The 11023-nt window shown below is 33.4% G+C and overlaps 2 protein-coding genes across 2 annotated transcripts; both read right to left on the bottom strand.

Annotated features, from left to right (window-relative positions):
* On the bottom strand, nucleotides 1-2726 carry LOC132307584 (F-box/LRR-repeat protein 13-like). Its single transcript, XM_059805393.1, has 4 exons — nucleotides 2501-2726; nucleotides 1059-1973; nucleotides 740-895; nucleotides 1-476 (listed from the first exon to the last, which is right to left on the bottom strand). The coding sequence occupies exons 2-4, from the start codon at nucleotides 1953-1955 to the stop codon at nucleotides 81-83; spliced, it is 1449 nt and encodes a 482-aa protein (XP_059661376.1). The 5' UTR covers nucleotides 1956-1973; nucleotides 2501-2726; the 3' UTR covers nucleotides 1-80.
* A 1585-nt stretch (nucleotides 2727-4311) lies between these two features.
* Nucleotides 4312-9448, bottom strand: LOC132307583 (large ribosomal subunit protein eL20z-like). Its single transcript, XM_059805392.1, has 4 exons — nucleotides 9037-9448; nucleotides 8004-8079; nucleotides 6946-7060; nucleotides 4312-4677 (listed from the first exon to the last, which is right to left on the bottom strand). Exons 1-4 carry the CDS (start codon nucleotides 9260-9262, stop codon nucleotides 4624-4626), a joined length of 471 nt encoding a protein of 156 aa, XP_059661375.1. The 5' UTR covers nucleotides 9263-9448; the 3' UTR covers nucleotides 4312-4623.
* Nucleotides 9449-11023: the final 1575 nt, after the last annotated feature.

The following is an 11023-nucleotide window of genomic DNA, read 5'->3' as shown; positions in this document are numbered from 1 at the left end:
TTCTTCCAAACTCCCCCATATCTCCATTCATATTCCATACTAAAATCCAGATGATAATGACGATAATATAAATTTTGAAATTAAAAGTGATGTTCAACAAGTGAGGAAACCCAATGTTGAAAAAGAACCTCAACATCATCGGTTATAAGCTCTTTCGAGGCCAGTACATTGGTCATAAACTTGTGCCCTGGTTGCAGGATTACATGAGCATCAACGGAGGACCTTGGCAGCGATTGCAACTCATTCGCGGCTAATGCTCCTTCTAGCGAACAGTTATCGTCGCATTGTATCACAATTTTCTTCAACTTAGTAGCATTCTTGATTAGATGAGAAGCAAGACTCATTTCTCTCTCTTTTCCTGTAAAACCCCTTATCCTCACTGTCCTGAGATGATAAGTTATGCTATCGAACACCTCAGATATTTCCCAAAACTCAAAATATGGAAGATCGAACTCTGTATTATCCCTGCAGCGGGCCTGATTGAGAAAGTAAAAACATATAATAAGAATACTACAATAAAATATACAATAAATAAATAAATTGATGCTAAAACGTTCATTATTTGATGAATATGGAGGCAAACCTGAACTTTAAAATTGATTAACATTAAATGATACAGCTTTAATTCAGACGCGAATTATAGACAATATTGTCACATTAACCTTAGTCATTACTATAAAAAAAAAAAGAGTGCTACCATACAATACACATGTAAAGTTCTGGCATTGAATCAACTTACCCGATTTGTGATGTCAATTTTTTGTAAATAGAGGCTCACTCTAAAGATGGAAGAGAGTAAGACATGGTGTCTCACGTCATTCAAGTCTAATTCAGTGCATAGCACGCGCAGATCCTCGAGAGAAAGATAGTCTTCTCCACGTTTAGCACTTCGACTCTAATGAGATAATGAAACAAAAAGATTGATAAGTATTTATTCTCGTTACATGAGATTAGAGAATTTGAGCCCTATTAAAAACAATAATGTGGGTCAGTGGATGTGTGCGCTGTTGCTTAAACTATAGAGGGTTGCTTAAACTATAGAGGAGAAAGCTACATACCAGCAGACCTCGTTTGAGAATATCTGGATTTGCAATATTTTGGCAATAAGATCGAAATACTCTAAGGTTTGGGCAGTTAATATAAAACATTTCGGAGCATTTAACATCATTAAGCACTAGATCAGTGACACCCTTAGCACATATATGCATCTGCCCTGTCTGTAAGTTCCGGAGTTCCGAAAACTTCAAGTACATGTCATCAGAATTAATTATAAGATAATCTAATCCAGTACAAGAACGTAGGCACAAACTCTCCAAGAATTCACAGTTAGATATGATTGTGGAAAGACTATCAGGGTCCAATCGAACCGAGTTAAATTTTAGAGTGGTGAGATTCACGCAACCTTCGAAAGCCACAACGGACTCGGATCTGAGTTTGTAGTTATTGAGTTGGAGAGCACGGAGAGTTTCACACCGGAAGACACCCGCGGGCAATATAGGCTCATAATAGCACTTTGACCCATCATTTATAGAAGTGAGAATGAGCTTTTCTATTCCTTTGTCCATCAATTTCAGCAACGGCTGGGACGGCCAGTCGTCCGGGCAGTGAGTAATCCTGCAGACGGTTACATTGGTCCGTTGAGACGAGATTACGTCTTCTATGATTTCTAATGGAATTAAATCCTCCATAACCAAATTTTGACCTTCTTTGATGATTTGTGGGTCGAAATCGAGGCGAACAAGGAACCTCCAGAGCGGCCTCCACCGGCGAGACAAGATGGAAGTTGCAACGGCATCTTTTGCAGGAAGCAGTGAGATGATTGAACATAGCAGATTATCTGGGAGATTGCTGATTAGGTCAGCACTTATGCATGCATGATCAGTACCTGTGCGTGCTATTTCTTCAGCTTTTCCTTTTCTTCTTTGTCTCCTCAGTGCAGATTTTGTCTTTGCCATTATTTTTTATTTGATTCACTGAGAATAGGGGCAGAGAAAACTTTTGATTATTGAACAAATTCTGGCCCTACATGTATTTATAATAATAATAATAATAAATCCTAACAACATATTTAAAAAATAAGTCCAAAACAGAACAAAAGAACAAAAAAAATTAAAATCACTAAAAACTACGACTAAATTCCAAGAATTAGAACTATTCTGACGACTATGCGAGAAAAATCAAAAGTCGATAACCTGTTCTGCATCAAGATTTCTTTCCACAAACCTAACTTCTTTCCTAAGAAACCTACCTTTCATGTTATAATGCAAACAATAATTTGGTTAGAAATCCCAAACAATAGGGGTGCACTGTAAACCAACAACAAATTGAACACAAATCCAGAAAACTGAACCCTAGAAATTGATTACAAATCCAGAAAATTGAACGCATAAAATTAAGAATCAAGACTGTCACATAGAGAGAGGAGGAGGAAAAAGGGGAAAGAGAGTGAGATAGATCCAAAAGCCTAAACCCTAGAAATTGAAATAAGGTTGAATCTTACCGAAATTGAAAACGATGACGAATCCGGTGTTGAATGCCGAGAAGCTGGTTTCGTCGCTGTTGCTGGTTGTGCCTGAGAGGCGCAATCGCCGCCGTGAGACTGCTAACTCAGACGGGTGAGTCCGAAGGTTGCGTAAGAGAGAGACTGACATCTGCTACTCCCAAGTTCTGAACGAAGGTTGCGTGACTTGAGGGCTTCGTTTGGTCCAATTAAGCAGAAAATAAAGGAAAATTAAAGAAGGGAAATTACGAGTCCTTAATTATAGAGTGTTCTTTTGTAGTAATGGTTTATTTGAATTAAATAAAATATATTAAAAAAATTATTAATGTTCTTTATTTTAAAATATCAAAATATTTTTTTAAAATTTTATAATTTCAAAATATTAAAATAGATGGTAAAAAACTAATTTGAACTTGCAAATAATATGAATTGCTCACTCTGTCCCGTCGCGTCCCTATTAGAAAATCTAACTTTTTAAGAGAATTAGTTTTAATATTTTTTTTATTATATTAGTTGTGACTTGTGAATGGATTAACAAAATAAGAACTTAAAAGGCATTTTAGACATTAACAATAATTTTTAGTTTTTGTGTAATTCTTTTATTTAATTCAATCAAATAGAAAAATAAATTTTTAAAATAGATTATTTTGTTATTTATCACTCCTAACTCTACGTGTGAGTAATTTTTTTATTAAAGAACTACATGTTTATTTTAATATCATACCCATTTATATAAATTTTATTTTATAAAAATAAAGACAAATTTGTTATTAAATTTTTTTTTATTAAACTAATTTTTCCTTTTTTTTTTTTCTTTCTAAAATTGGAAGATAACAAAATCAAGCAATATTTCCTATTACTTGATGCATCAGACTTAATTAAATTGTAATTAAAATTGAATTCTATTATATGTATATAATATACTGAAATTTGTTAAAAAAAATTCAAAACCAAATAACATTTTGTACCATTTTAGGATGAGAGACATGAAAGAAGCTTGTATGATGAGAGAAAATTTGTAAACCAGTAATTTTGATAAATTACACTTTCTCCTGTGTCTCAAAAAATTTATCTACGTTAGGAACTGATGATAAGAACATTACAATTATTGTTCATTCTTTAAACCTATTCTGCATAAATTTGGTACTTTTAATCGATAATAATACATTGTACCCCATCACTACTGCCTGATGAATGAGGCACGTAACAAGTCAAAACAATAATGAAGCAAAATTGAAACTTTATGATCTTGTATGCTCATTCTGAGGTTCGCACATTGAAATGTGAACAATACAATCTTATAACAATTTTTAAAATGGATTTCATATAGTTCAGAGAAAGTAACAGCAATAAATTCTGTTATGAAAACTCAAGCACTTCATGACAACTAAAAAAATTCAAATTTAAATTGAGACTTTGTAAAATATTTCCTTCGGAATTTTTTTTTTTCATTTTTAGGTAATATATTTTTATTTTTTTTTTATTTTTTCGGGTTTGGTTGGACTTAAGAATTAAGAGACTTTAAAGATTAATAAGAGGGTGGAAACATGAACTCGTCAATAGCTTGGAAACATGAACTAGTCACTCTAACTAGCTCATTTTGGGTGTGTTAGATAAGGATTTTCATAAAAACAGTATAAGTTGGCTAAAAGCTCTCTCATTTAATCGACCTAAGCCCTATTTTGCATAAATGTGCCATCTTTTTTACTCAGATAATAATATTAGCAGTTACACATTCAACAACTTTACGCGCAGAAACAGAACGAACATTGATCAAGATTACACCTGTGCAGGTGAACAAAAACCAAGCAAAATTGAAACTTGCGATCTTGCTCTCACTCTGAGGTTCCAATAAGTCCAGCACATATTCTACTGTAAAACACTGATAGATGCATTGAAATGTGAACAAACCATTCTTAAAACAAATTTCAAATGCATTTCATCACAGTTCAGAAAAAAGTAACAGCAGTAAATTATGTTATGAAACCTCAAGTACTTCATGATTGCATTTACAAATTCACACGAAATGACTTCGTGCAAATCGATAACCCAGGTCGACTTTTCTGATTCGATGCATATGCATTCATCCCCTTTCCAGGACCTGACAGCTCTTCCCTGGGAGATTACCAGTCATCCTTTGTCAAACCAAACACGACAGCAATTGTGGCAAGAATAGCCTGCAAACAGAGCAGCACTATAAGAGTTAAGTTGATCGTGGGTGAAAAGAATTTACCGCGGAAATTTTCTTATTAATTAGCCAGGTTGAAATTCTCTCTCAATGTGTCCATGCTTATCAGTTAGGAATCAAGACATAATATGCTGTTATCTCTGGCCCATATACCTAAAAATATCTTCATGGTTTCTCCACATTCAGAACACTCTCACAATGAGGATGTAGATCAACATTCCAAAATTCTAATTAATAAAACAAAAATAAACCATGTCCCTTATTTGTGAAAGATAATGTAACACATTGATACATATGTTGGCAAGGCATATTAAGGGAGAGGTAAAGACTTAAAGTTCATTGGTCGAGTCTCATTACTTGTCAACAAAAAAATAAATAAACGCCAAATCATTCAAATTTCAGAAGTTGTCATGTCCACCACCCTATTTGCAATACATAATGTCACTCTAGTATTAGCATCTATAAATGATAGGAAACATGGTTTTTCCTTCCCAGCATTATGTTATTCTTTTGATCCCCTTTTTAGCTGTACCTATTACTTCAGGTAATCAAACATAAATAATTTAAAATGAAAACACTTTGACAAGCTGTACTTTATCCAGCTATTCCTAGCAGCAAGCATGATATTAAATCAAGAATGCTTGAAGTGTGCATCTTCGTGGTTGTTAGTAGGCATTAAAGAAATTGTCATCTTTAACACCGATAAACAAATTGACATCATATTAAGAAAGGGAATCAGTTGCAGGGTGGGAAACCACTTCTGGAGTTAGGATGAAAGTAATTGGAAAAGTTGAGAGGGAACCTTGTGGAACTCAATGGACGGAACTTTTGGGTAATCACTCAAAATGTTTTAGAAACTGTTATACTGAATTTGTTTGGGAAAAAAATTGGCACGCTAAAAGATTATGAGAAACATGGTCCCATAAATCTCTTTAGTACTCCAAATATTTCCCTATAGGCAATTGTGTGTAAGTGAGCCATGCATTTGTGCAACCTGCACCATAGAGGTGATAATTCTTTTTGGATGGCTTCACTAGACCCCCCACATGAACATTTTAGGCAACAAGTGATGGTCAATATTAAAATGACATCAAGGGACTGATATGACCGATATGCGGATATGACTAACAAATCAATTTAGTTGATGAGTGAAGGGAGATTTGTGCCTTCCAAGTTGGAATTTTTAGTTGGAACTTTATAAGGGACTCAACTCCAATATATCTTACTCTTGTGGCAAAGGATTTACAGCAATCAATATAGCTTAATCAATTCAAAAACACTTCCTTATTCTGAACAAAAAATTGTCAATGTAGGCCAAAGGTGGAAAACCGAGGAGTTAATTATAATTTTTAAAAATCCAAAAAGAATATACAAAGTTTGAATAGCCCAACACCGTGAACAGATGAACTGAAATGCAATCTAAGTTGCATAAAAGCCACATGATGAAGTTGCATGCTATTATTTGTTGTCCAAAATTCTAGTTTCAAAAGTAGGCCATGGACTAAATACGGTTCCAGCTAAAAATCTGTCAGGTTCTCTAGCCATATTCCATTTGATATCTCGTGTACTAAAATTAATTAGATTTGATACTTCTAACCATACAATTTGACTATCCTGTTCTCAAAAAGTTCAAAATGTTTGTTGAGCTCTTAAAATTTGATGGCAATTAAATGCTAAAATGTTTAGCTAAACCGAATTTTTATTTACTTGATCCATTAAATCCATCAATTTAGACCATTTTTACAGGCTTAGGAAGAAAGTCTTACAAATTTAGCTCATCTTAATGGACAGTTGTCATATATTGATCAGATCATATAGAAATCGGAATTGGTTTTTTTTTTTTTTTTTTTTACTTGATTTCAAAACTAATTAATTATCTTCTTTACTTTTGTTTATTGATAAGTATTTATTTTCTTTACTTAAAAGTAGTTATCGGTTAACTAGTTATCTAATTTTTATTTTTTTTTGGATAAGAGTTGACTAGTTATCTTTTTTATTTTAAGATTTACAAAAAAAAAAAAAAAAAATTAAAAGCTCAGATTACTCAAGACCAATTCAGCAAATATGGCGCGCCATTTACAGGTAATAGTTAAACTAGGGCATAGCCAACTATTTAAGGAACAAACAGAACTACCACAGGAGTGAAGCAAAGTTGATCAATATCAATTGACTTATGAGTGAAATTGCACAAGTGGAAACATTATAATAAACAATGTCCTAAGGGATAAAAATGAGATGAGAGGTAAGAAATACTTACAGCAACTGTGCAAGCAATATATCCCGGTTTCTCACGGTAGTCAACTCTGGCACAAAGTAGAAGAAGGGCCCCAACATACCAAGGAATAGCGGCAAGGAAGAAACCAATAATGAACCTTCAGATAACAGAAAGATCATTATTATCAATTAGTATTAAGAATCACTGGAGATACGGAAAATGCAGAATAAATATCTATAATGGCAGGACTAAATGCAGAAAAAGAAAATACTGTATAGATAAAATATAATATCAAAAAAGTTTTCCTTTCCACACAGGCTTCCAAAATACAAAATCCTAGCATTAATATTCCAAAATTTGTAATCAAGCATTAAAACTGTTGAACCAGGTAACGACCCTCTTAAGTCAATGTCTGATTTCCTCCCAGCACCCCGAATAACCAGGAGAAGCACCGGGTCATAATTGGTAAACAAACAACCAGGACACAGGCTGTATGAAACTCCCTATCTTTTGGATCATTTGTAAATTTACCATACACAAATCTAGAACTTTTAATAGGACACAGTTGGCTCAATAATTATCCCTAAGCGGAACAAACGTGACCATATAAAGTGAGTTTATACAAGAAAACTTGAATTTTCTAAGAATTTGGCAATATTTTGGGAATTAGGATTGGATTCAATATAAAGAAGCTTCAAGGTGTCTAGAAATAAGCAGAATGATGTTTTGCCAAAAACAAATAACTGAAATATTATTTTTATGAAGTCCAATGTTTTCAAGTTTCAAACTCTAGTACAGTCAACTAAAACCAATATGAGCAAGAAAGCAGAGGCTAGAGCGAATGGGCTGGCATTAGGCCAACACTTTTAGTAACCATACTTTAGATTCATCCAGTTAAATTACGTTGTTCAACTCTGTATTGAGACTTCAATCTACACATTATCAATGAGAGCTTCAAATTCAAAGAGAGGTATGCAAATCTCATGGTTCTCACCTAATAAATCTATATACCAACATGACACTTGTTGAATCACAAGTTACATTGATATATTTATATATAGACTATTGAAAACAAATTATTGATCCGAATGATAACTTACAAGAACCAGCCAAGACCAAGACCACAGCAAGGAAGGCGACGCTCTCTTACAGGTCTTCCTTCAGCAATAGCATAACCTGATATACCATCAAAATAATCCAAAATAAAGAACTAAATAGACCAAGTAAAGACTAAGCAAAATAGTCGAGGTTCAACAATTTTAAGAAATATGGCTAACAAATCCATATGGAATCCGCGCCTGCTTGTCTTAATATATACTAAAAGTAAATAAATAAATAAAATTGTTAACCACCATCTACTCCAAAAGTTTAAACTGTTGGAGAGGGTGTAACTTAAATATATAAATCCTTCAACACGCCCCCTCATGTGTGGCCTTCTTTTTGTCCAACACCCCGTTTTCAATTTTAATTATCTGGGTGACGGTGAGGTTTGAACACGAGACGTTACGCTCTGATACCATGCTAACAACCATCTACTCCAAAAGTTTAAGCTGGCTGTTGGGGAGGGTGTAACTTAAATATATAAATCCTTCAATAAAAATAAAAAATAAAAAAGTGTGACCATCACCATTGCAATCTTTCAAGTTTTAATAGTTCAGTCTAAACAGTTCAAGATGCATATTGATTAAGCACTCTTACAAAATCTACAATCAATGAATCACAAAATAAGCATGAGGGAATTGATACAGCAGATAGAATCAAAACGCCCCAAATTTGGTGATTTTGTACTTCTAAGGGATGTATAGACCAATGAGGCTTTGGAAGATTTGATAGAAGAATGAACACTAAAAGATCACTCATTATTTTTCTAGCAATCAAACTTCAACTTCCAATAAAAAGGAAATGCAAAAATTGTTCTTTGGGATTAAAAAAGAGTAGATGTAAGAGCATCACAACAATCAATCTTTCAATCAAATAAATGAATATAGAGTTCACAATTTTTATTTCCCTCTTTTGACCTACACTACATGATACGATTCAACATATTATCAGTGTCCCAATTGAACGGAGTACACAAAATCAAAAACCCAATTGAAAACGTAATCGAAGAGAGACAAAGAGAGGGGTTCGCACCTGGAACGGCCTGATACCCCTGAGCATAATACTGAGGCGGTGGTGGAGCCGACGCTTCGCTGGAGCCGGGCGGCGGAATCGGCTGAGGAAACCCGATCACCGGCTGCTGAGGATAGTTCGCAACCCCCTGAAACGTTCCGTACTGAGGTTGCTGCTCTTGATGATCATGGTGATGGTGATGATGATCGCCGCTGGTGACTCCTCTGTCCTTGCCTTCTTCACTCATCTTCTCCAAAATCGTCGACTTTAAAGGTTTCAGATGGCGGTGGTGATGATGATAAAGTCTTCTTTCTTCTTTCTTCTTTCTTCTTTCTTCTTTCTTCAGCTAAGCTTGAGATCCAGAAGCGAGAGAGACTAAGAGAGCTTAACAGGGTATGAGAAATGTATGACCATAGAGAATTAGAGATACAGATATGTATGTATGAATATGTATATTTATGTATGAGTATAATACAGCTAATTCTAATCTACTTTTAACTAATTAAAACTGTACACGTGGATTGGTGGGTCTGATGTCGACTATATTTTTCAAATGTGCTAAAAAACAAATGGTGCGTTTGGTTTATTAGTGAAATGGTTGACTGTATGGTTAGCATGGAGTAACAAAAAGAAGGGTAGAACTGCCACTGTGATCCAAAGAAAAGTAATGTTTCTATTTTAAAATGTGTCTAATACTATTTTAAAATTTATTTGGTGAAGTAAATTTATTATAAGATTTTTAGAAGTAAATTTGTGAAAGTATGTTTAGTTAAAGATGTTGTAAATTTGAAATTTTGAATGACTAATTAAAAATGTTATTTTAGAAAGAATATATTTTTTTTATTTTTTATTTTTAACAATATTTTACTACAGCGGAAACAATCAAAACTATAATTTTGATGCTTATGATTTTGACCTCAATTTTAGATACGTTTTTGTATTATTCAAATGACAACAAACATTACCAAACATGCTTGGTACTTTTGTTTCGCTACATTAAACTAGTAAAAGTAAAAATCACGAAGCAAAAGCATTAACCAAATAGGCTAAGTTTCAAAAAACACCATTAGCAAAATAAATTTTTATTCCAAAAAATTGAAGTCATGTGGTTGAAATCGAAGAAAATTTTAATTTCAAAACGAAAGATTCTAAATTATAGTATTTACTGGTCTCAATTTTTTTTTGAAATCACTTTATCATGCCTGTTTATGTTTAATATACATCATTCTTCTTTATATTTTTAAAACTCCGTCACACTCATATATTTCAACGCAGACATAAGACTTTACCGAATTAGGTCTCTTATGGAAGGATTATGTGCGTTCAAATGGTACCGTTACAGTGCACAACAAGCATAAAGTTATGTGTTGAGATTGTGCAACCCCTGTACTGTACCATATTCTTATACACCTTCAATAAGGAGATTTAAGTTTAAGCTCACAACAACCATAGTTGTATGGCTTTTATTAATTAGTTGTCTTACATCTTTTCAAAAAAAAAAAAGTAGAAGAAGAAGAGTAGTTTTTTTAAAAATTGTGTTTTTTAAACTCTATTTTGGTAGTACATTTTTAAAACCCCAAACACACAGATAGAAACCTCAAAAAAAAAAAAAAAAAAAAAAAAAAAAAAAATCTTGAACAATTATTTCAATATTGAGTTTTAATTAAACCACATAAACTGTCAAATGATTTTTGAATATTCACTTTTTAATGCCAAAACTCTGAAATTCAATTACAGTTGTTGTCCATAAGCATGGTTAGGTCCCTAATAAATTTAGAACTCATTATTTTACTGCTACAGTTAGCATATGATGGATAACTTGATGAACTGAATTCTTCACTTGAAAAAGAAATTAAAGGCACATGCCCATGTGTGTGAACACACACACACAACATATCTGTTTCATTGGACCTACTGGTCATGTGCTGGGTCAAGAATTTGGCAGCATATGTTAATGCGTTGAAGATTTGGATAAGTGTCACTTTCAGACGTTACCAATAAAAATCAG

This window comes from Cornus florida, unplaced genomic scaffold (genome assembly GCF_030987335.1).
Source record: "Cornus florida cultivar Cherokee Brave unplaced genomic scaffold, ASM3098733v1 CherokeeBrave_3.0.0_Hap2_Chr05, whole genome shotgun sequence".
In the NCBI taxonomy this organism is placed as follows: Eukaryota; Viridiplantae; Streptophyta; class Magnoliopsida; order Cornales; family Cornaceae; genus Cornus; species Cornus florida.
Note: the sequence above shows the minus strand (reverse complement) of the source record. Positions and strands in the feature narration are given on the sequence as shown.